This window comes from Xenopus laevis, chromosome 2L (assembly GCF_017654675.1).
Source record: "Xenopus laevis strain J_2021 chromosome 2L, Xenopus_laevis_v10.1, whole genome shotgun sequence".
NCBI lineage: Eukaryota > Metazoa > Chordata > Amphibia > Anura > Pipidae > Xenopus > Xenopus laevis.
The window spans coordinates 162,781,086-162,808,524 of record NC_054373.1 but is presented as its reverse complement, the minus strand read 5'-3'; the positions used below and the strand labels follow the sequence as shown (position 1 = coordinate 162,808,524).

The following is a 27,439-nucleotide window of genomic DNA, read 5'->3' as shown; positions in this document are numbered from 1 at the left end:
TTTTTATTTGTTGCTGAATGAACTGGCAGTGGAGGTGGGATATTGTAGTTGAACTACACCACTTCATGATTTACTTCTGTAGGGAACCATAGGGTTAACACTCCCCTTTGGATTTAAATGCCTAGACTACCTTGTTCTCTAGTTGCTGGGCTTAAGCCAATGTATCTACTTTAGCTTATTAGCATATTGTGTACAGTGTATCATTGGCCTAGAGGCTGTTGACTAGTTCCTGTCACACTTCAGTATAGAGCTGGGCAGAGGGTGGAGCTTCCTCTTTCCCCTGCCACTCTAGGAGGGAGTGGATACACTGGGAACCTGGATCTTGGATCCTCAGTAAAGGGGAGGCTGTGGTGAAGTTGGGAATACAGGGACCCCATAAATGAGGGGAAGTCAGAACAGGGTAGTTCTCTGTAACAACACTTTCTAGGAAAGTAAGGCAGATAGAGCTAATTTAGCAAGAACAGCCTGTGCTCCAACTAGGAGGGGTAGCAAAGGAGTAGTTCTCCCCTCAGGCAAGACTAGCCTGTGATGTAGGGATCACAGCCTAATAGGGAATAAGGTTTAGTGATTTCCCTGATCCAACGTGTGAGGATCCAGGTCACGGTACAGAGATCCTGAGGGAGCATACAGTATATCCAGTGTGGTATGCTGTCTCCACAAGGGTGTCACAAGGTGCTGGCTCTGGAATGCTGTCATGTACCTGACATGTATGTGATAAACTTCAGAGGATTGTGAGTATCCAATCTCTGATTTGCTCTTTAGGAGAATAAAGCCTGTTGCTGTTTGTTTTGTTCTATAACCTTCTGGCATCCAGTTCTTTTGTTTAGTCGCGTAGCACAAGTGAGGTATAGTTGAACAACACCATTCCTTCAGCCTTCCAAGTTGCAAAGGCCCATCCTGCGGAGAGAGGGTCAAATGTAACCGGAACTCTGCCTGCTTCCTAGCTGGACATGGTCTAGCCTTGCCTGTTTATTAGAGTCCAATGTACCCCATGCGCTGAACCTTTTTAGCTGGACAAAGTGGTGTTACACCATAACAAAAGGAATAAGGTGCTCCAGAATATTAGTATAAATCACAAATATGAATAGCTCACCAAGTTGATCATGTGGTCCAGGTGCACCAGCCCCCGCCATGGGCAGTGGAAAACCAAATTGTATAACAGGAAAAGCAGGGCTATCCGGCACTCAGAGGAATCCACAGGGCCAAAGATTCGTTAAAAAATTAATTTGTATTGGTCAAATTTAAAAATCAACATATATCTCCTAGGGCCCTACGCGTTTCGTACCTCTAGGATACTTAACCAAAGGGGTGTTACAGCCAACAAGGGGTTACAGTACCTTAACTGCAAAGTGATTTTGCCTTCCTTATTGACTCCAATGCATTTGGCGAAATTTTGTGGTTTTGTGAATTTTTTTGCAGTTAAGCAAATTTTTCGGTTTAGCTAATAAGTTGCTAGTGACCCCTTAATAACATTTTCCCTGATTAGTTAGAGTAATATTGTGTAGTTTACAGCTGTATCTTAGCTTTAATTACCATCCCAGCCACTGCAAAAAAAGGCTAGTTACAAATTTGGGGGTGTATGACTGTCCAGTCAGGTGGAGACAGAGAAATAGGGTTGTATCCCTTCATAAGTATACGTGTTCTATCAGTTGAACCTTGCTTCAAGAAACTATTGTTTATTCATTTTGTTAGGAAAAAGGAAGTTTGTTTGACTAACTGTCTAGATATGTTCTGACATCTCCAACTAATAATGCTGGGAGAAGAGCAAACGTTTCTTATCTGGTACCAGTGGAATTACACAGAATTGCACAGAAACCAACAGCAAACCAGTGAATCTGCATCAGAACTCACGGCCATGTGATTATTCATCCAACTGCAGAGGATGCCTACTACAACTCTCTGAATTTTATCTGGACAACTAGAGGTTTTAGAGATATTTAAAAAAATTTCAGATCGTTTAGCATTTTTTTCCATTCATACTTTTTTTTTTTTTTAATATTTAATTTCTAAAAATTTTCACAAATATGGACATTACAATAAGGTGTCATAACTAATCCGGTTAATTTCCATGTTCTGCAACAGACAGCTGTATTCATTCAATTTTGAATACAGTTTCGATTTTCCATTCATACTTTTTAATACATTTCATGGCATTCGTGGTTTTAGAAAAATAAGACTTTAATATGGTTTCAAAATGCTCTAATACAACAAAAATTCAATCTTTAATAAATGTGCCTCCCCATCTTTTCAACAAGCTTAAGTCATTTCAGGAAACAAATCCTAACACAGTCTGTCCTTGTCTGTAGAAAATCAAATTCTTAATTATGTCTAAAGGTGGCCATACATGGATAGATCCGCTCGTTTGCCAATCAGATTTGGGCCTGAGTTTTGCCACGGCAAGCACCACTCACATTTTCTTCAGGAAATGTACCTCTCTAGTTTTAACTGCTATTGATTCTACAGCCAGAGAGCAAAAAACATGTAAAACCTCTCTGATGTGTAACAATTGCTTCTTATACATGATTGCTTTAATGTATTACTGTGAATTGTAAAATGAGTTTTTCAAAAATGGAAATATATATATATATTTTTTATGAAACAATAAAAATAATATGTAATACAGCCCTAGTGTGATCCAGACTCAATGATGCAAATCCACAATATAAATATCACAATCATAGATCTTACATAAAATGTAGGAGTTTATTGATGTGGACAAACATTTTATCTAGATCTCTTCTAGAAGCTAGTTCTTCTCTAGATTAGAGGGAAAAATGGACCCTAAAATGGCTCCAAAGTCAACTATAAACATCAAACAGATGAACAAGTAACAAGTAAATAGAAATATAAAGTAGCCGCTCTGGTGGCACATGAAATAAATGACAGGGAAGTTAAAAATTTAATTTGTAAACAATTCATACCCTTCTTGATATGAGAAGAAAACAGTGCAAATGATCCCTAGCCGTATCCCACCTAAGCCACATAAATATTCTATACGACAGGTATTGAATCCATTATCTGGAAACCCATTATCCAGAAAGCTCTGGATTATGGGAAGGTCATCTCCCATAGACTCCATTTTAATTAAAATAATCAAAATTTAAAAACATATTTCCTTTTTCTCTGTAATAATGAAACAGTACCTTGTACTTAATCCAAAGTAAGATATAATTAATCCTTATTGGTGGGGAAACAAGCCTACTGGGTTTATTCAAAGTTTAAATGATTTTTATCAGATTAGGGGCAGGTTTATCAGGGGTCGAAGTGAAAATTCATATTTCGAATTTCAAATTTAAAAATGTGCATTTTCGTGTTTATTTTAGTGTAATTCAACTAGGGAATAGTTAAAATTCGTTTCGAGTTTTTAAAAAAATTTGAATTACGGGATTTATCATGTACTGGCCCTTTAAGAATTCAAAATCAACAATTCCCACCTTAAACCTGTCAAATTGCTGTTTTGGCCTATGGGTGACATCCTGGAATCAATTTGGAAATGTTTGGAGACATCCTGAAAATCAAGTTTTTTTTGGTGAAAAAACTTGAATCAAATTTGATTCGAGTTTGCGGGTCCATCCCATTTACCCGAATTTGAATTTTTTTAGAAAAATTTTGAAAAATATATTTTTTTTTTCTTCAAATTTCGAGTTCATGGGAGTTTATTGGAGTTTTTACAAACTCCCATGAACTTGAAATTCGACCCTTGATAAATCTGCCCCTTAAAGTATGGAGATCCAAATTATGGAAAGGGTCCTTATCCAGAAAGCTTCAGGTCATTCTGGATAACAGGTCCCATACCTGTAATAGGGAATGAATGATGCTTTAAAATTTTGATGACAATGAAATGCTGGTGCTCTACCATAAAATGATGTAGACACATCATAGAGCAGCATGTTATTGATAGACGCACCGGTACCCAACAATGAGCACACTGGATAGAACAATGGTATCAAATTCTTTGTTAGATGAAACCCATTGGGGAAACCTATCCATGTCCACTTCTCGGTATACTGGATGTTGCTTTATTATTAATAATGGGGGGAGCATATTTTCCAGATGGGTACAGTCAATTACCATTATGACTTTTTCATCTATTAAGGGAGTTAGCCCCCATGTGCAGGGGTAACCCTGCTCCATTATAGTTTTTTTTATTTAAAAACAATATCAATGCCCCTTTTTATGTATAGATGTTTTCATTAATGTTTAGGGAGCACATTTACTAAGCTCAAGTGAAGTATTCGAAGTAAAAAAACTTCGAATTTCAAAGTAATTTTTTGTTCAACCATGGAATAGGCTACTACGACCTTCGACTTCGATTCAAACTAAAAATCGTTCGACTATTCGACCATTCGATAGTCGAAGTACTGTCTCTTTAAAAAAAACTTTGACTACATACCTCTGCAGTTTAAACCTACCGAGGTACAATGTTAGCCTATGGGGACCTTCCCCATAAGTTTTCTAAGCTTTTTTTGATCGAAGGAAAATCCTTCGATCGATCGATTAAAATCCTTTGAATCGTTCGATCGTAGGATTTGCGGTAAATCCTTCAAATTTGATATTCGAATTTGTAGGATTTTACTTCGTTTATTAACCCTCAATATTCGACCCTTAGTAAATGTGCCCCTTAGTATAAGGCCACCAAAAAGAGTTGTCTCATTTTTCTAACTCTATAATTACATTTGTTATACTATTACCTTTTTAAATAGATGTAAATTAAGCACAGGTCACCACTAGCCCAGAATGCACTTAAATATTTTCACCATTAGAAGCACCTTACAGCATTCAATACAGTGTATACACTGAGAAATGTAGAATGATATGCATTTAATTGCCTGTACCAACATGCATAATTCTCTTTCACAGTAATAACAAGTTAGATTTCTCTAGAGAACATGTTAGTAATCTGTTTTCCTTGAAGCTCACTTGATTTAATCCTTACTGCATTTGCAATTTATTTTCATAAGCGAGGGCTCCTTCTGAAAGACAGCAGATAGCAAGGTGTTCTTGCCAAAAGTAGAGCAAACATTTAAAGCAACAAACTAAAAAGTGTGGCTATTGATTTGCAGCAAGGAGGAAATATGCCCTGCTTCACCTTGGTATCCAGATGTTGCAGAATTATAACTTTCAGCATGCCTTGAACCTGGCTTCTATGTTGTTGAAAGATCAACATCTGGGGACCCAAGGCTATGAAACAATGGCTACAGAAGTCAAGAGCAAAACAAGCAAGCTGAGTTAACTTTTTAAAATAATTAATTGAGTTTACCATGTGCTCCCCTATTGTAACATATAACTAACTAATATGTCTGTGAAGGTTCTCATGGTAAATACTGAATTTTGCTCTTGAGATGTTTTGCTAGTCATCCAACTGGCCTACTCAGTTTATCTGAATTGAGAAAGCCAGTCGGATGACTAGCATAACATCTCAAGAGCAAAAATACAGCAAGCCCAGTTGATTTAACTTATTACAGGTATGGGACCTGTTATCCAGAATGCTCGGGACCTGGGGTTTTCCGGATAACGGATCTTTCCGTGCCTTAAGTCTACTAGAAATTCATTTAAACATTAAATATACCCAATAGACTGGCTTTGCTTCCAATAAGGATTAATTATATAATAGTTGGGATCAAGTACAAGCTACTGTTTTATTATTACAGAGAAAAAGGAAATCATTTTTAAAAATTTGGATTATTTGGATAAAATAGAGTCCGTAATTCGGAGCTTTCTGGATATCGGGTTTCCGGATAAGGGATCCTATACCTGTACTATAATATGACCTGGATGAATGAGAACCTTCACAGACCTATTGCAACTCATTTTGGGAAGAAAACCCTTAAATTTGTACTTCGGAACATCTTCAAAAAAATGGGCTTTTATTCCCACACCCACTCACCATTATGTTACCCAAACCTATTTATTTAGGACTTCATGCAGTGCTAAACAAAGCTGTGCCTTTGATAAATACTGCACCAGTGTGTTACAAATCCATTATTAGAAAGCATGTACATCTGAAATACATTTTTGCCTAAAGAAAGAAAATGAAATTCTAAGCAATTTTCAAACATACAAATAAATCTATATGTAATGTAAATTTATAACCATTGAAAAAAAGTGTAAGGAATGTGCATTGGGAAATTGCTTAGAATTATATATTCTTGTATTAGCTAAACATTTGTTTTAGGTTTACATCCCCTTAAAGGTCTCATGTGGAGCACCCAATTAATTGGAAACCAATATCCCTATGAAGAGAGAAAATTATACATTGCCAAGGCATTTATGATCTTGTGGGCCAGTTACACAATATCTAAAGGACTATAGTGACTGGCTAAAAAGAAATGGAGACAGTTATGGGATCTACTTTATTACACGGATGAGGTCAGCTATGTACTTCATATGTGTATTTCAACAATGAACAGTTTTGTTTGAATTTCCCTAAATATGATTATTTTAAAATCAAGTAACAAATGTTATTTTGAGAAGCATGAACAGACTGCTGTGGTCTATCCAGGGACAAACATTGGTTTAAAGACAAGAAGGATACAGTATTCTTTAAAAATGGCCCCTGCCAAAAAAAAACATAGTCGTATTGATAAGAAGTTTAGTTTATTTTCTCCTGGACTAAAGATTTTCTGAATCATTAAACTTTCATTTCATTTCCAGTTAGAAAATAATGTTTAAATAGCTTACTATTTCAGAATCCTTGAAAACTGATTCTTGAATAAACAGGTTTTATTGCTTTTGTTCTTATTTGCAAAAAAAGACTACACAATCCATGACATGGGAAGAATGCATAGAACTTACCACAGTACTCCTCATCTGCCCCATTTTCACAGTCTTTTACACCATCACAGTGAAACGTCCTTGGGAGGCAAATAGTTAGATTTCCACAGGGGAAAAACCCAATTCTGCATTCAGGATCAGTGATGGAATCTATATTAAGCAGAAGAAGCAATACCACAGGATTAAGACATAACCCATTTTGAAATAACACCACACACATTATCATGCAGTTGGTTTCTGTATACTCTGTAAAGGCTATGAACATATTTAGAGGTATTGGTTACTCTGTAGCTATGCATATGTTGACCATACCCCCAGTAGAAGAAAAAATACAAAACCTTTGAGCAATAATTTATTGTCATCATGAGGTCAGGTGGCAAAACAGGTGGCAAAACACATACAATAGGTCATTCTGGTAGTCTATGGTCAAATGCCAGAGGGCCTGCTGTGAGATGCCAAAGACAGTCACCTGTGGAGGTCTATTTGGCCCCCTGTATAATTGAAATCACAGGGCCTATTTTGAATCACCCTGTGTGGATTCATGCAGAAGTAAAGACGTTATTAGGAAAGAAGAGAAAGGCATTTAAAAAGTATGTGGGGACAGAAGCTGCATTTAATGAATATAAACAGTATAATAAATGTTGTAAACAGCAATACGGAAGGCAAAGATAGAAAATGAGGAGCACCTTGCAACAGAGGCTAAGGCGAACCTCAAAAAGTTTTTTTAAGTATAGTAATAGTAAAAACATGTGAGTTAGAAGTGTGGCTCCTTTGGTACCAGTATGGTGTAACAGTTACAGAAAAGGCATATCAGTTCTTTTCTTCAGTGTATGCAAAAGAGACAAATCTTATTGCTTTTTAGTATGAGGTATGTAAGATGCCGGACAGCGGGGCTATTGGAGCTATTTGGATTTTGCCAAAGTGTTTGATACACAAATGACTGCTTTCTAAACTAAGGGATGTTGGGCTTAATGAAGTCATTTACATATGGATAGGAAACTGTCTACAGTATCAGGTACAGAGGGTGGTTGTTAATGGTACATTCTCTACTTGGAGTAAGGTTCATCAGGGCTCTGTATAGGGTTCACTTTTATTTAACTTGTTCATTAATGACTTTGGGGAGGGTATAGTAAGTAATGTATCAGTGTTTGCAGATGACACAAACCTTTGCAGCCCAATTAATTCCATCCAGGATGTGGCATCCTTGACTGGCAATCTGGGCAGCTAAGTGGCAAATGAGATTCAATTTTAATAAATTTACCTGGGATGTAACACTATACCCTTAATGAGACTGCACTAGGAAAATCCATAATGGAAAAGGAACTTTGAGTCCTTTAGATAATAAACTTGGCTGTAGCAAGCAATGCCAGCCAGCAGCTTTAAGGGCAAACAAAGTCTTGAGCTTTATAAAAAGGGGCATTGATTTAAGGCAGGAAGGGGTCATTTTCCACTGTATAGCGCACTAAGGCCCCATCTAAAATATGCCATACAGTTTTGGTCTCCATCGATCAAATGGGACATTATTGAATTGTAGAGGGTTCAGAAAAGGTCGACTAAGCTGGAAAAATGTATGGAAAATCTCAGAAAAGACTAGCCAAGTTGGGGCTATTCACACTGGAGAAGAGGCACTTGAGAGTTGATATGATAATGTATAAATATATAAGGAGATCATATAATAATGTCTCTAATGCTTTATTTACCAGTAGGTCCTTCCAGCTGACACAAGGGCACCCATTCAAATTAGAAGAAAGGAGGTTCCATCTAAATATTCGGAAGGGTTCTTGTACAGTAAGAGATGTGAAGATGTGGAATTCTTTCCCTGAATCAGTCGTACTGGCTGATCCATTAGATAGCTTTAAGAAGGGTTTGGATGGCTTTTTAGCAGGGGAGGGAATACAGGGTTATGAAAGATAGCTCATAGTTGATCCAGGGACTAGTCCAATTGCCATCTTTGAGTCAGGAAGGAATCCCCCCCCGTCGTGATGCAAATAGGAGAGGCTTCAAATCGTTGCCTTCCTCTAGATAAACTCGTAGTTAGACAGGGTATATATAGCCTTAAAAGGATGAACTTGATGAACTTTTTTCAACCTAATTTACTATGTTACTTTGAATCCCAGTCTGGCCCTGCACAAGCTGATGTGTATTACAAAAGAATGGTTAAATTCAGTATTCAGCCTGAGAACCCAATTGGGATAGATTGCTAAATTGTTTGTATGGCTTCTGCCCGTGTGTCTTTATGATTAGAATACAGTTTTGAGGTTTCAGTAATTATACTTCATCACTTCTTGCCATTTATCATCCCAGTGTGGATGTTTATGAACAAACCTTAAATCCTCTCTACCTTGACCTTGGCTTAGTATTTATGGACATTGTTACTGTAACCTCCTATATATCAAGCTGCAGTTGCGATGAATTACAATTTTCACTCATAAAACTTCAATGTGATCATAAATTTGCCAAAGGAAAAAAATTGGTTGCAGGAAAAGCATTGAAACTTTGGTATATTTCTCATTAAAGCAAAACCCTGAAACTTTCTATCTCATCCTTCTGTTCCAGTCTGCAGTTTATTGGTTAACAATAGCACTTTCGCCTTTTTGTTATTATTTTATATATGCATTATATTATATATTTTTGTAAATGAATATAAATCATGATAACTATTATTAAGTGCTGCATACTTTTTCTGTGCTATATAAATAATATTAATGAAATACAAGGCCTAACAAATTTGTCACGTTCAACAATGAAAGAAAATGTCAGTATACCTTTAACAAACAATAGGGGTAAGGACCTTGCTTTGAAGAATAGACAACATAAAGTGTGTGAAATGTAAGGTGTTGGTTGGTGTCCCCTGAATGGAGTATGTAAAATTGTAGGTTGTGTTTCACTTCTCAGACCTCAGATTTTGGAGTTATGCACTTGGCCTTGGTTCTCTTTCTTTAGAAGACCTTGGGGGTCATTTGCAACCTCCAAGTCAGTGTGCAAGTGCAGAATTGCTGAAGGTCCCTATGATGTGACCTGAGGCTGCCTCAGTGAATACAATGCTCCCTTCATTTGGCAGAGTCGTATTCATGAGGAGTGGGGGAGGCACAAAGATGTAACCCCCCTCCCCTACCTAGCCTTTAATTTGGGCATCATTCAGATACACAAGTTAGGGAGCAGAGGAGGCCACGGGTCACAACTGGCCATTGTTCTGCTCCCCCTGCCATGTGGTCTGCACCTTGTACCCGGCTTATTATATGTGTTGCATGGAGAAAACCAAAGCCAGACTGGTGGAAGAGGTGCTTGCTGAATGAGTAATTGATAATTTTTTTCTCTTCATTTGGCTTCAAATATCATTTGTATGCAGATGAAATCCAGATATATTTTAACACCCATTAACCATTCAGAACCAGATGTCTGCCTCTGAGCTATCCTCTGCTAGATGAATGAATACTACCTCAAACCTAACAGAGATCAATGTCTTTTCACACAGGGCTGGATTTCCTCCTCCTTTTACCATTAGTGCTGATGGCATAACCATTTACCTTGTTGATTTGTCATGATGTCTGAGGGTAATATTTGACCAATTCCTATCCTTCTCAAATTATATTAATGGCACTGCCATAAACCTGCTACATTTTTCTTAGTTATATTTCCAAGATGTACCTTTCTCAGGCAACTGCTAAGATTCCCAGTCATGCCCTTCCCATCCTAAATAGATAATTGCAACTTCCTTCTAACCAGAATCTCAGACTCCCATCTCTTCTTTTGCAATCAGTCATAAACTTCACTGCTTGACTCCTCCTACTGTCTCCAACAAGAAAGCCTTTTATAAAATAATCATGGCTGCTTGTTAAGTAAATGAAAGCATACATTTACTGCCTGTTAAACATATATTCAAAGTAATTTACTCCGCTTCTCCTCACTACATTTGTTCAATGGTCTTCCTGTACTCTCCTAAATTCCTCAGCCTCTTAAAAAAAAATAAAAACTCAGATATTACTGTTTGGTGCATTAGTATATTATAGTATTTGGCCCTGTCTTGGAACTTAAGATATTAGTCAAGCAAAATGAACAGTAAGTACACTATATAAATTATTTGAATCTTGTTTCCTTCAGTCTGGGAACTCATAATTATAACAAGCAGGCAGGAGCCATTTTGTGGACACTGTTATTAAGACAAGCCTTGTATCATCTCAGAATCTTGTTTGTGCACCAGAATGGGGGACCTGATGTCCATCCCCATGCCCTGGCTACACAATTAAACTGTGAAGAACGGGGGAATGTGGGGAGAGTAGTGACATCTAGAAAGTGCTGAATGGAAAGTGAAAGTAATTACCGGCCCCGCCTCTGGGGTATATTTATCAAAGAGTGAAGTTAATAGTGAAGTTCCGCCACTAGACTGAAATTCCGCCACTTTCCATTCATTTCTATGGGATTTTTAAAGGTGTATTTATCAAAGGGTGAACTTTCACTTTTTACCCATTGATAAATATGCCTTTCAAAATCCCATAGAAATGAATTGTGAGCTGCGGAATTTCACTCTATTGGCGGAACTTCACTCTTTGATAAATTTACCCCTCTATGTCTAAGGTATAGAGGAGGGGCAGACAATATTTGATTGACAGCTGAGATTTTTAAATGAGCTTACAACAGCTATGAATTTTTGTGTCTGGGTGACATGTCCACTTTAAGGAATAATGCCCAAAATGTTGTATACTTTTGCCGTCCTATTTGTGCCTGTATGTTATCCTCTCACCTTTATACTGTAGGGTCATGGAGCTAACTTTTTGGCACCCCTAGTGATTATACCTTTACTTGTCTTTTAAGCAAGAACTTCTGAAAGAAGCATTTGTCAGACATCAGAAAACCATTGTTTCGCTCATAAAAAATTACTATTGTTTCTTAGCACTGCAAAACAAGTTAATAGGAGTTTGAGTAGCAGGCCCAAAATGTATTTATATAAACCAGCAATAAGAATGCAGGGACTGCTTGTCCTTTCACCATGGTCCTTGAATAGAAGCATTTGAAAGAAAAAGGTTGACAAAGAGAAGCATAGGCAAAATCTCATACTGTATGGATGTAAAGGGAAGGCAAGCTAAGTGATTAGTATTCCCTGCATGCAATATGTTTTGCATTGCTTTTCTTCTAGTTCACTTGCTTCCACCCATTTTCCAAAACCAGACCTTTGCTTAGAGAAATATTTTTTTCTGGTACACAAATATGCTCAAAATTAATGCCTGATGGTAGATAAACTGTAAAAGTGAACCATGACCCATAACTCACCAGATGGGAATTCTGATGAGGTGTGAGTATGCTCAGAATGATAATCTTCCTTTGTGTGGTTATGTAGCCAGAATTAAAAAAATGGAACTTTCTCTAAGCAATAATAAAATATGTTCACTAGACATTTCTGCTCTATGGTCACGTACCAATGTCCTTCAAGACATTGTTTATTTTCAAGGTTAGAAGGCTTACCCACCTTCTTCTTTTTAGTCCTTGGTAACATGCTCTCCTAAGTATTAAAGTTAGAATAGTCCTTAAAGTGGAGACAGGTGCTACTTTGAAGATAAGGTAGTTCTTACCTACTGACTCATTTCATGCTTTTTGTAAAAGGCTATGGGGCAGATTTACTAAAGCGCGAAATGGCTAATGCTAGCGACTTTTTACAGAGTTGCCACCCACAAGGACTGTTTTAATTGTGGTTCCATGAGTCTCTCGGAAGTAATTCAAACACACCAGCTAGTATAAGCAAAGGTTTATTACATATATAGAATGAAGACGATATACATTACCGAATGAGTAAAAGAGCGAAGCAGACAATCTACAACCAAGACTGGGAGATCCCGGAACAGTCAGCAGATTGAATCCCTCAAACGGAGCATGGAAGGTCCTGTGGCGGCACGTCAACCCCACAAGTGAGATCTCAATTGACTGAATCGAGACCCCCAGTTTATATAGGCTTAGCAAACAATGAGCTCATATAGTAATTTAGTAAGAAGATACAATGATTTGGTTAATAACAGATCTTGCTTCCCATGCGCTCATCAGGATCTGGCCAGACTCCCAACAAGCACATCCCAAGCAGAGATCTTATCATAGCTAACTGGTAGCTGAATAGCATATTGTCCCCCTAGCTACAATAAAGTAGAGTCTGATAAGGGCTGCAGAAATCATAAAACATAATACATATCAGAATAATGGTATTAGGTCATCGAGTTGATTACTTCCCATGATTTCTCTTCCACAATGCTTCATTATACAGGATTATGGATTATAAAGCCACCTTGTATACTATGATACAAAGCTTTGTTATACACAATTATAAGTCATAAAGCTGTCTTTTTACACTATATTGGGCTCAACATACAACATTGGGTTCAACAGTAGAACAGTTCTTTGTGTTATATTTTATACAGTTCTTTATCAAAGTATTGCAATGAGCTATTGGGTTTAATCAGAGTATTACCATGAGCCATTATTGAAAAAACTCCTATTAATACAGGGACATCGCCAATTCACTAACAGGCACAGGCTCCAATTCGCTAAGGAACGGTCCGTCGCGAGCATTCCTTCGCATTTAATTGCCAGCCGATTTTTCACTCTGGTGAATGATCCTTACTACGCAAATTCACTAAAGTGCAGATATTACTGAACCCTACCGCTTTCGCCAGAGTTGACTTTGCCACCTCAGACCAGGTGAAGGGCTAAAAAGAAGCTAGATCTTCCTCAATCTTAGGTCACTTAAATCATATCCTGTGTGATGAAAATGCATTAAAGTTCCAAAAATGTATTTTTTGAAGCGGAATTGCCTGCAAAAGTCCTGACAAACTTTTTTTGGGTAACCGTTTTTCTCCATAACATATGGAACATTCATTATATTAACTCTCTTTATTAAGGTTCCCTGGACATGTATTTGGAAAAGGATTTGCACCAACATTTATAATAAAGTCCATACAACTTTAAATTACCTGCCATATGCAAATTGACCTCAGGGTAAGATCACTAGCGAATTTTCACTAGGCACAAACAAACGTCTTCGCTATGAAATGCTCACACAGCCGAAGTAACTCTAGCGAAAAGTTGCCAGTGTTCGACGCCCGGGATGACACATTTTAGTGGATTGGTGTATTCGTAGCGCATTTGACCCTGGCGAAGTGATGCGATGGGTGCGAAGCTGACACTGGCAAAAATTCACCCGTTAGTGAATCTGCCCCTATGGCATAAGATAATCAAATTCAACCACTGTTCGATTTATAATCATTCAAATGCAGTAAATACCGCCCCGGAGTCCCTACCGCCAACTTATTGTAGCTATAAACACAGGTGTGGGTGTTACAACCGTAACTTGGGAAAACTGTTAACAATAAAAAAAAAAAAAATAACAAAATGCAGACTGAAGCTGTATACTTTAATAAAAGATTTGCCTGTAAACGATCCTGTCCCAGGCTGTGATAAATGGCTGTTGTCATCAGTCTTCGATAGCAACTAATATAAATCAGCCTGAATTCCTGTGCCTGTAAATGTGTTTTTGTATAGAACTAAAGGTCATTTGGAAAAAGGCTGCATACATTTTATTATTCACTGTTTCTTTTCTATGATAGTTAAGAGGATATGTAGACAACATTCCAGTTGTTCCCTATGTTGAACTCCTTGATACAGTATATATTGTGCTTGAGACATGGTTAAGAGTGTGAGTGAGCCTCTACAGAGCTAATGATCTCTATAGTTTTACTGATTCCAAAAATATGATACAACGTTTGCTACCATGCAACAACCTGATATAATAATGACTAATAACCCTGCAAGATTTATAGGTTTTATAGGGGTCCATTTTGTAGGGATGCACCAAATCATAGAACATTTTTCTGAACTGTGTTCAGCAAAACCGAACCCAGAGATTCAATTTTACAATTTCTTACTCAATGTGACTATGCAAAATTCGACTTTGCAAATGATCTGTAAAGCAACATATTTATTGTTTTTGCTACATTTTATTACTCGTCTTTCTATTCAGGCCCTCTCCTATTCATATTCCAGTCTCTTCAAACCAACGCATGGTTGCTAGGGTAATTTGGACCCTAGCAACCAGATTGTTGAAATTGCAAACTGGAGAGCTGCTGAATAAAAAGCTAAATAACTCAAAAACCACAAACAATAAAAAATTAAAACCAGTTGCAAATTGTCTCAGGATATCAATCTCTATATCATACTAAAAGTTATCTCAAAGGTGAACAACCCCTTTAAAGGAGATTGCAACCGTAAAAAAACCCCTACCCCACTACCCTACATAGACCCCCTTCCTGCTCCCCCCCAGCCTAGCTGCTACCCTGGGAAAATGCCCCTAAATCTTTACTTACCCCTCCGTGCAGATTCTGTCCAGTGGAGTTCACAGTAGCCATCTTCTTCTCTTCGGTAATCTTCGGGAAGTAAGTGCGGTATCGGCGCATGCGCAGTTGGAGCAAGTTTCTGTTTTGCGACAACTGCGCATGCGCTGAAAGTCACATAAATTGCTGAAGTGCCGGTCTCATTCCGAAAAGGAAGTTCACGGAGTTCATGACAGCCATCTTGCACTCTTTGGTAATTTTCTACGCCAATTTGGCAATTTATGTGACTTTTGGCACATTCGCAGTTGTCACAAAACAGAAATTCAACTGCGCATACGCTGATACCGCACTTACTTCCTGAAGATTACGGAAGAGAAGAAGATGGCTGCTGTGAACTCCACTGGACAGAATCTGCACCGAGGGGTAAGTAAAGAGTTAGGGGCATTTGCCTGGCGTAGCAGCTAGGCTGGGGGGGGGGCTGGAGGAGGGTCTATGTAGAGTAGGAGGGTAGGTTTTTTTTTTACTTTTATTACAGTTGAATTCTCCTTTTAACCAATGAATTTTGCAGAAAATTACTCTAAATAATAATATCTATTCCCTTTGAGAACACTTCTCTACACCATATGTACTGTACAGTGCCTGCCCCCGTTTAACAGATAGAGGTTAGTAGCTCTACTAAAGTACAGTATAATGAGATAATGATTAGAGTCTACATTTGCCGATTATTCATGCTGTCTCTTGTACAATCCATTAATTTGCAATTCTGCTTTTTCTGAAGTGCCTCAGTCGGCCCCGGCAGTTCCCAGATGATATATGTGTTTAAATGATGGCAGGACAGCAAAATAGCAGTTAACTACTCAAGTCTGAAAAGCATACATTTCTGAAGTACTGACTTTATTTGAGAAGAAAATGATTTCTCTTATGAGGGGGTCCTGGTTTAGTCAGTAATGGGTGTTATATTTACAATACATACTAAAGAAATCAGTATTGCCATTGATCAGGCTTTGGAGGTTGCTGATGTCAGGAGTATCTGTGCACTCCACATCTTTGGAAAGCAGCATGTGTTCTACAGAAATAAATGCACCAATTAAGTTCTTGGCTGCTACTTATGTCTCCTGTAGTGAGCTCAGTTAGTGCATATTAAACATCTTTTCTTACTGTTAAAGGGATTCTGATAATATTTATATTGTATACTTTTTATTTCTAAATTACACTGTTTACATTACAAATAACTCATTCTGCCATTTTACATTTTATTCTTGAACCATCAAATGTATTTTTTTTCAGCTATAATACTGGTGTGTAGGCAGCCATCTCAGATCCTTGTGCCTTATCCTGTGCTTTCAGAAAGAGCCAGCACTTTAAAATGGAACTGCTTTCAAATAAACTATTTTTTCTCGTACTCAATGTATCTGGAGGCGTTGGTGGAACGTGGGAGTTTTAAAAAGAGAGTGCTGCTCTCATATCTAATACTAGGTGGCATTTTAGCAATGCAGTTGTGTTATCTTGTTACATCATTATCATTGTTCTGTTGAAGGGCTGCTGAGGCAAAAGGGAGGGAAGTGATATCACTTTAACTTGCAGCGCACCAGTAAAGAGTGACTGAAGTTCATCAGAGCACATGGCTAAGGACAACTGGGAAACTAACAACATGTCTATCTGTTTGCTCTTTTAAAAACAGATTTCAGTGCAGGATTCTGCTAGAGAAACCCTGTTAACTGATGGTAGTATGTGAAGCTTATAAAAACGAGGCACCTGTTGTGATAAAAATAACTAATTTAATACAAATAGTAATTATTTATCATTAGTAATAAAAACATGGATAGAGCTAATTAGATGTGCAGAGAAAATGAAGGACATATTAAAAGCAATAAAAGCATATTAAAAAAAGCAAATTAAAAGCATATTATAGAATGATAACACGTCTTTCTCTCTGTGGAGCAGCACAATTAACTTTCAACCCACTCACCCCCTATTTAAAAAGACAAGCATAAAAACAGATGGAATTCTCTTGTTACAGAAACAAATATGCTTGTTTCTTGCTGCCTATCATTGCTAAATCTATTGCCATAGGTTACATACCATTATATCTAATAAGGGTGAAATCCCTGAAAAGTTAGATGGTAGGGATACTACAGAGAGGATTTATCCATTTGCAACTACATTTACCCACTTTCTTGCAAAATGTGGAGCATTATTGCAAGTTTTGTGGCAGGTGCCCGTGATGGACTTGCGTCTTCTCAAGTCCTTTGTTTTTGTACATCATCAGGTCCTTCAAGTGTTCCTGTTGAGCTGTCTGCATGACTGTGCGTTAGCTCAAGAAGAAACGGCACCATCTTAGTTTTAGGAGTTTGTCTGGAATTTGTGAGGATTTGAGAATGAATTTGTGAGAAAATTAGTTGATATCCTGCTTTTTCATTTCTTTCCTGGACTTTTCTTCTGATCTTAATCCCAGGTTGACCAGACCTGATCATAATACGGACTATTCTTGGTAACTGCTTGCCTTGGACTTCTCTCTGCCATCATTACCCCCCTTCTTTAGAAGCCCTGCCTTCTATCAACATTACAGTGCTCTGCTGTAGCCTCAGAATTGAATTTTCTGGCATCCTGCAGCAATCAGGAATAAGCTTGAAGCTACAGTATGCCAACAGATAGGGTAGCAGCTGGAGATCCATAGGTTAACTTTAACATTAAAGTCTCAATGGTCTCAAGTCACACTCAAGTAAACCAATTTTATTTGTAATTACTTTACTGTACAATATAAATTAGTGTGTAGGAGCCAAGGAATGTATACGCATATATATTTCAATCACTTTCTGTTAAAATCTTTCTAAAATATTTAATAGGTTGGCAGAAATCTGAGAGTAGGCTTAAAATAAAACACCAGTAGTGTATTTAAGGCTAAGGCTCTACCATGACAGTTTATAGCACTGTGTTTTGCCCCTAAATACTTGATACAGATTTGGGATCCGTTATTCGGAAACCTGTTATCCAGAAAGCTCCAAATTACGACATGGCCATCTCCCGTAGACTCCATTTTAATCAAATAATTAAGTTTTTTAATTGAATTTCTTATTTCTCTGTAATAATAAAACAGTATCTTGTACTTGATCCCAACTGAGATATAATTAATCTTTACTAAAGACAAAATAATTGTATTGGGTTTAATTAATGCTTAAATTATGTTTTAATAAACGTAAGGCGCGGTGATCAAAATTACGGAAAACCCCTGGAAAACACCAGATCCCGAGCTTTCTGGATAACAGGTCCCATATCGTATGTATATGTATCTTGTCTACATATACATTTATTTTTTATTTAACATTTCAATCAGCCTTTAATTGTGGTAACTAGAAAATAAGTGACAAACAGTGAAAGCCCAGCCAAGGTTAGGTAATACATTAGGGTAGAAATGATTGGACATAAGGCTTATTGCACCAGGTCGATGGTGCAGAACCAACCACTATCTCATGAGCAACATGTTGCGCACCAACATGGTGCTTATTTTTGAACTCCAGGCTTGGAGCAAGTTTTGGTTGCATAAAAATCAGGTGTACAGCCAAACAGAGCCTCCTGTAAGCTGCCAGTCAAGATAGGGGGCTACCAAATCGCCAATCACAGTCCTTATTTGGTACCCCCATAGACTTTCATCATGCTTGTGTTGCTCCACAACTCTTTTTACATTGGAATTGGGCTCACTGGTAAAAAAAATTGGGGACCCCTAACCTATACATACAAATGGAGTAGTCTTTATAACTTAATCTCACACACATTAGTACAATGCTGTTCTTTAATGGACTGTATGGTGCGTTGCACAAATTGTGTGTAGGAGTTGTATCAAAAAGAGATAATAAAGTGGCAAAAGAGGGAAAATCAAGGGAAAATCTTGGAAGTCTGAAAATGTAAAAGAGGTGCAAAGAGAGTAAAGTAAGAAGATGAGTGGAGACCTTAAGGGTGTATATAATATAACGGTACGTATGCCTCTGCTCCTGAATTAAAAGCACTATCTACCCTGTATGTGTCAGGAGCGCTCCGGCTTCATAGAAAAGATGGCGGCATCCAGTGTGGGACGTCATCGGATTTAGCGCGGAATTTAAAGTTAAAAGGATGCCAAAGACCTGAGTTCAATGCCGTAACATAGGTTCTACTCCTAAGAGTTCCTAGATGCTATATATGTATCCTTCTGACCCTTCTGCTTCAACTGCTGACTGCGTGGATTGCTGCCTGCCCTTGGCTTTTTGCCTGTGTACCGTTTATTGGACTATTTCCACCAGTCTGCATACCAGCTTCCTCCTTGGTCCTGCTAGGCCCTTTTTTAAGTGAACACATTGATACAGACATTTAACAGACGTTCCAGGATGTGACATGGTAGCAAGACATTCCCCCATATTAAACATAGTCCTTTGATTGTCCAAACATCCATATATGTAAATCCTTGTTGTGAATCTCCACATTTGGCCACCACTATGAATACCGTGCTGCATGTATTAGGATGCACTATATTCATGAAGCATGCAACTGTCCACCTTCCCACAGTCTACCCATCTTGTGTGTGATTTAGATGCGCAAGTTAGGGAGTGGCGTTGGCCACAGACTGCAATGGGGCCTTAAGGACAGGGCTGGCACTATGAAGTACATCAAAGAAAATGTCAATAAAATTGCCCAAGAGGAGAAGAAACTATTGCACCTTCTTTGTGCTTCTGTTGTTCTTCTTCTTTGTTTTATGAGGATCAGTGAAGTATTGTTATCATGCATACGTGGCATTCATATTAGGGTTATTTCTGTTAAAGCTGCTACAAACAGACTTTAAATGAATTATCATAAATGCAAAGGCGCTAATAGTGAATGGATAATGGATGAGTCTTGTTACCATGCGACATGCTGATTTACAATATAAGAATTTATAATTCTCCTTTCTCTTCAGCTAAGTGTTATGCATTATTGCCGTGTTTGTAAAGCAAGACTGCATTCATATTCAGCTGTCTATTGAAATAGCAATAAGTGTCCTGATGCTACCTGCAAAAATTTGCATTTCAGAGGTTATTGTCACTTGTATAGTACGGTAATCTTGAATTGACAAAGTACATCTTTATTTATTCTCATCTGTAGGAGCCTGTGGCAACCACCACTTGTATATTTCACTGTATCTGTATATATATATTTATCCTGCACACAAGTCCAATGCGAGGTTAAAATGATATCTATTTGAATATATTAACTGAAGCAGCCTTTTAAGTTGCTCAAAAAAAAAAAACACAGAAGCAAGTGGAAAAGATGCAATGTTGTGCTTGGTTTTGAAAAATCCTTATGCAACAATGCTGTGCCAAAGACATTATACATTATGGGACTAATTTATCATGTCTTAGTAACATTACTGATCTTTCAGGATCTTTTTAAAAAAACATTCTGTGCTAGAACAAATTGTTCTAGCATGGAAAAATATATTCAAATCAACAATTTGCAGCAGGGATTCCAAAAGATGTTAGAGCTGCTGCTGAACTCCAACACCCCCTAGTGCAGAATGGCGTTCATTTCTCAAAGTACATTTCAATGAACTGACATGGGTATCTGCATGTTTAAATTCGTTCCTCACAATGGGCCAGACAGTGTCAGACAGGGGTGTCTAGGGACCACTAGTGCTGCCACCTTAGGAGCCCCCAACCCAGTCACAGGCCTCTGTCTGAGTCATGGCCCTTCCAGCTCCTGCCCAAGTGTGAGCTCCTCCACACTCCCCTGGGTAGCTTTTTACCTCTAGCAATCACGATTAGAGGGGTGCACCCACAATTCCGGGTGAGGATTGGACCTGGGACAGTGGGGCCCACTGGGTTTTTTCCAGTGTTCCACCAGCCCACTCCAACACTGGGACCAGATTCAATTCAGTGAGAAAAAGTTATCTTGGTTTATCATCTCAATGTAAGGAAGAATTACCTTCTGCATCCACTCCGACGCTATTCTGCAATCCAAGATGGCAGTCCTTCCACAAGGTTCTTCCCGGGTGCAGCGCTGTGACGCCAGCGCGTTTTCGCCCAGCGTCGGAACGGACACCAGCGCCTGAATGGATGCCAGCGCAATAACGCCAGTGCAGTGACATCATCGTGTCCATCTTTTGGCGCCAAAGGAGGCCTATTTAAGGAGCCTAAAGGTCTGCAAACATCACTCAATTATAGGTTCTACCTCGTGTGTACCTGGGGGTGTTAGTGTGTATTGATTCCTGATCTTGATCTTGACCCTTGCCTGTTTATCGTTATTGAACCCTTGCCACCTGAACTGACCTATTTGCCTGGACTTTGATCATTCTTTTGCCTAATCCTATTGTACCGCGAACAGTGCTGGACTGCAGCGTCCTCTTAGGTCCGCTATTCCAGATTGAGCCTTCGGGCCCTTACACTCAATAGACTTCAGTAGAGTTTTCATGTGATAAACAGTGAAATAAGTTTTTCTAAACGGCATCTAAAATTGTATCTCATCACAGGATAAACCCTTTTCTCATTCAATTGAATCTGGCCCAATGTTGCACAGTGCAGTATTTTCTACCAGAGTAATTGCAGAGGTCTTTATGTAGGGATAATAAAACTTACATTCTCTACAGGATTACTAGAAATGGCACTAAATAAAAACAAAACCAAAAGATATGACTATTATATTTTGCTTATGTGATTTTTTTTTTTTTTGCAATTGTCTTTTTCAATCGTTCTGATGTTCCCTTCCCTATAAAGAGTAGATAAAGGCATTTGAGGTCAGCTGGGGATTTGCATGCAATTAGATTTGTCATATGCATATGAAATATGGTAGAGGAAAACAATACTATGAAGCAGGATTTGAGAGTTCATGTAAAGGTCTGGCTTTGCAAAAGTGCTTACTCTCAGTCAGTGGCTGAAAGCCTAAAAGGCTACTTTGCATAAAAATGTGTATAAATGCATAGGAACGACACATTATTTTGCCCTACTTTAAATCACTGGTGAGCACTTGCATCAAATAAACTTCAGAACAGCAGCTCCTTATTTATATATATACATGATAGTATTTTTAATCTTATTTTTTCACAGGGCAAACTGTAAAGATTTGGAAATTGTAATACAATGAGATAAAAAAAAGAATGGATTTAAGAGAGGTGATAAGCTCTGTCTTTGTGATTCTGGGACTTATTCACCAAAACGTATTTTTTAGATTTGCAGTAGCATGCTTGTTACCCCCTTGAAATTGCTTCTAATTAAATATAATGGAATACTTGTACGTTGCAGGACACATTGGACTTCATTTACAAAGAGTTGCGCCTCACTTAGAGCTGCTTGTGTTCTACTACATAGACTAGAAGAACGAGGTTGGTGACATGTTGGAATCCCCCTGGAGCAGACACAATGAAGGGAATGCCAGGCAACATCAGCTTCTAGGGAGCCGTTTATTTAGGGGTTGATTTATCAACTTTTGATTTTTGAATTTTTTTAGATGATTCAAATTTTTTTGCACTTAAACTTATAAATGTAAATTACGGTTTCCGAAATTCAAATGTTCGATATTTATTAAGCAAAAAAAGACATTTTGAAAAACTCAGATGGCATCTAAAAGCTTGTGAGTTCATGTAGAATTCAATGGGAGTCCTAGGCAACATTTTAGTCATTGTTTCAATTCAAGTTTTTAAAATGTTTAAAAAAATGTTTTGAAAGTTTGCAGAGCCATTGAAAATTATGAGCAAAGTAGGAATTTAATGCATTCAAGGTTGTTTTTTTTCAATATTTTATTCCATCGAGGCTTATTTTTTTTAAGAACTAAGCAAGCATTTGAGTTTGGTAAAGTTTGAGTTTAATAGAGTTAAAAAAAACTCACAAATTTGAATTTTGATAAATAAGCCTCCCTACTGTATATCTGCTTTACGCAGACATTAGGGGACATATTTATCATGGGTCGAATTTCGAATTTGAAAAACTTCGAAATTAGATTTCAAAAAGACCAAATGAAATTAAGTCAAAGTTGTTTTTTTTGGCTGAATAGGTCAATTTTCGATTGAATAGGTCCATATTCGGTACGAATCTAAGTAACAGCACATTCGATTGAATTTGAATCCAAAACAAACTTCAATTTTTCAAAGTCCACCAATTGACTACAAATAGGTTCTAGGAGGTACCCCATAGGCTAAAACAGCAATTCGGCAGGTTTTAGATGGCGAATGGTCAAAGTTGACAGTATATGATACATTTCGATATTCGAATTTTCGAATTTTTTTCAAATTTGAATCGAATTTGGACTATTCGAGATACACAAAAATAGCTTGAAATTTTAATTTTTTGAATTCAAAAATTCACCTCGACTTTTGATAAATCTGCCCCTAATGGTCAAATTTTTTGAAGGGTCTAATTAAAAAAAATGTTATGGTCAAAATTCTCAAATTCGAATTCTGAATTCTAATTAGGATTTCGAGATTTATCATACTCTGGCCCTTTAAGAACTCAAATTCGACGATTTACCACCTAAAACCTGCCAAGCTCATGTTTAAATCAATGGGAGAGGTCCAATTTAGACATCTTAGTAGCCTTCCTGACTTTCAAGTTTTTTTCGGAGAAAAAACTTGAATCGAGTTTCATGGAATTCGATTTGAATTCAATTCAAGTTTTCGAGTTGGTAAAATTTGTACGAGTTTTAGATATTCGATTTTTTTTTTAGGAATAACCCCCCAGTCAAATTCTGAGTATATTGAATTTAATAGAGTTTTAAAAAAACTCACATGAATTCAAAATTTCCACCTTTTATAAATGTCCCTTTAAGGAGGTTATTTATTGAAGTTCAAATGTTAGAGTTTTTGAAATTGAAAAAGATTCCATCTAAAAATCCCATCAATAGTCTTTGCTGTTCTTCCAGCTGGAAGCAAAAACATATTGCAATATATGTCATGGTGGCACCCACATGTATTTAACATGCATACGCAAATAGAAAGAGATACGAAACTGAGAATCTATTATTAAATTGAACACGATGGATACCCTTTAAAAAATGCATTCAGGATTAATGTGAAAAACATATGCAGTGAAGGACAAAAAAAATAAGCGTTGCTGATTTACTTTACCTATTAATGGGAAAATAAATGAAAACTAATTTCCAATTATCAACAGGGCAATATTCCTTTAATGAGTTTGTTTAGCATTGGCTTATTATGCCATTTATAATCATTCCATTTGACTACATTACTATTAATGGGATTTTTCGATGGAATTTGTATTTACATATTATTAACAAAATTAAAATTGCCTAATTTTTTTTTTTTTTTTGCTGCATTAGTCGAAATGTTATACTCATATGATAATTCAGTAATAAACACACATTTCTGCTTACATTCATTTTGTTATAATCATCTTATGCACTTTATTGTATCTGAAATCATCTTTTCAATTTAAATAATACAAAGGAGTCTATACGTGTGGAGGCCTATTTATTAGTGGTCGAATTTTAGTGGTTTTAGATGTTTTTGAAACCACGACTAAACTCACTTTCTTGAAATGTATTAAAAAATCCAAACGGAAAAAGTACGAGCGGGAATAGTTGCAGAAAGGATGCGAAAACTGCAACTTTGTTGTATTGTTGTACAAAAGCCAGCGTCAAAAATACTTGAACACCTCTAAAACCACGAATCAATGAAAGATCTTCCAGTTGTTAAAGGGACATCAGTCACTGACTTTTACATAATTTCAACAGGTTGTAGCTGGAGTATTTCAGCATTCGCAATTGTTGCCGCATAATAAATAACAAAAAAAGTCACGCTTTTTTTTCTGCAACTTTTTGGTGTCAAAAAGCCTGACCCAAAAAAGCCACAGCTTAATAAATTAGCCCCAAAGTGTAAGAAACTTCAACTTTTTCAAAGAATTTTCAATTGAACAGCTTCTGTAAAATGATTAGGTGATTGACAAAACATGGACAAGTACAGCGGCATTTCTCTACGCTTAGCCACCTGAGACCTGAACAGCCTTAAGCAAAATCAAACTGTTCTGGTAAAGACTGAACAGGTGGCAACTCTAAGAACAAGTTTCATCAAAACAATTGCTGAAGTTCTAAATATGAGAAAATAAGACAAAATGGATGAAGTGGGTTTATAGAGATGTACAAGAAATGAAACACATCTGTCTGGAAACTGTAGAATATAGAAAATTGTACTTCTCCCATGAATTGTAAGGGTAGTGAATGTAACAAAGTTTTCATATGGCATTTTTGCAATCTGAAGGGATGTGAAATAAAAAGCAGTCCTATTATGTCATGGTGCAGAAATTGTAATATCAAAAACAAATAATCATAAGTTGTTTTCTCGTGTTTCATGGATGTTAAGTAATCTCCTTCCTCCTGGTCTGGTGGCGTCATGCAGGTCTTGGCACTAATTTAAGGTTTGCTAGATCATTTGAAAAATCACAGACTATTCTAATAACCACAAGCTTCTGCTGTACTTATTGAATTATGATAAATTATTGTGCAACCTTAGCTGGATTTTCTAGAAGTGTTTCTGATGTAAACCTTATTCTAAGGTGACTTGCTTATAGCAATGCATCTTTGTCTCATGGGACCCCAATAGATTCTGCTTATCAGCTTTCTAACTCAAAGCTTAGTTCAGAATAACTCATTTAGATTTTCTATTTTAGGAGACAATAGGGCTCCTTTTTAAGTGATGGACGAATTTGGGGCTTTTCGCAGAAAAATTTGCAAATTTCCCATGAAATTCACGAAATGGAGAAAAATTCGCGAAACAGCGCCCAGTGTCCATTTTTTTGGCACCGGCGCAAATTTGCTGGCGAAAATGGCCCGGCGTCCATTTTTTTTTTGACGCTGCAAAATTTTCGCAAATTTATTCGCCGTGCCGAATGGTGAGAATTCACTGCGAATCCGCGCCTGCTGAATAAATTCGCCCATCACTACTCCTTTTACAACAAGAATGCAGTGTGTAACGTGCATAACTAATGTATTTGCACGCTGCTTTCCTTGCTCCTTGAATTGTCACAGGTCTTTGCTCTCCATTTCAGAACACCATGAAATAGCAACAAAGTGTTTGACCAACCACAAAAGGAAAAATGAGAAAAAATTTAAGCCTGCTCTTGTTTTACACCTCCACCACTAGTGCAAACTCATAATAGGAAAAAAAGTAACAAGAAACATGGTAGCAAGACACATCACAAGGTGTAATTAACCAAGCCATTAGTGAATCTCAAAAATGTTCGCAAGGGTATGTGTCCTATATCCTCATATTAAATATAGTCATGTGCTCCTGGGCTTCTGCATCAGGTCTTTGTAAATGACCACTAATGTCATGGGCCATGGAGACCACAACATAGCAAGGGAACTAATTAATCAAGAATGCCCCTAACTCGTTACTTATTCCTCGGTGCAGATTCAGAGCATCAGAGTTCACGGGCGGCATCTTCTTCTCTTCGGTAACGACAACTGCACATGCGCCGAAAGCAACGGGAATTGCAGAAGCTCGGAAGAAGACTCAAAGATTACCCAATAGAAGAAGATGGCGCCCGTAAACTCAGATGCCCTGAATCTGCAGGGTAAAGGGGTAAGTAAAGAGTTAGGGGCATTAAGCAAAGGTACCACCTAGGCTGGGGGGGAGCAGGGAGGGGGGTCTATGCAGGGTAGGGGTTTTCATTAGCAAGGGTTTGATCCTCCTTTAATGTGCAATCAGTGCACATACTCATAGCACGTTCCTGTTGCAAGGCAGCTGCACTTTTACCTCATTATACCTTGTAACCAACTTTAATAAAGGAGACCTGTATTTTATCAAGAATCCAAATTACACAGCGAACAAGCAATGCTGGAACAGTTCAACAGTAAGAGGGTTATTTCTCAACATTCTTTTTTTCCCTTGCAATTCAGATATTTTTTTTTGCTCCAAAAATCATGAATGTGAATAATGGTTTAAAAAACACAAATGTTCAATTTTTAATCGCTATTTTCTAAATGTGAAAAACTGGAACCTAAAACGTTGATAACATTGGGATCTGTCCTAGCCAAAATGTAAACTATTATTTGAGTTGAGTAAAACGCAAATTGGAGGTAGTCAAGTTTTTTCCACAATTTGATTAATGTGAGTTTTTTTTTATATTCAGATTTTTGTTTAGTAAAAAATTTAACATTTGTGTGTTTTTTTTCATTGTGAGTTTATATGACGTGGAAATAAACTCTGCAATTACACAAATCTGAATTTTAATAAATGGGCACCTCAATGTGATAGACGTTTCAAAATGTTGCAGTCTTTTCAGATTTGCTGCAGGGAAATTTTCATTATTTCTTTAATTATCTTAAGCTGCCATGTATCATTATCTTTATACAGCATGGTACTGACCCAGTTTTGGTGCTTATTATTTGTATTTTATACCATATCT

The 27,439-nt window shown here is 37.4% G+C and overlaps 1 protein-coding gene across 1 annotated transcript in view; it reads right to left on the bottom strand.

The window, feature by feature from the left end:
* Positions 1–27,439, bottom strand: part of rxfp2.L (relaxin family peptide receptor 2 L homeolog) — a 163,553-nt gene that overhangs the window by 63,483 nt on the left and 72,631 nt on the right. The window contains exon 2 of the mRNA XM_041582648.1: positions 6,796–6,924. Within this exon, the coding sequence (XP_041438582.1) occupies positions 6,796–6,924 (129 nt within the window). The remainder of the gene's footprint in view (positions 1–6,795; positions 6,925–27,439) is intronic.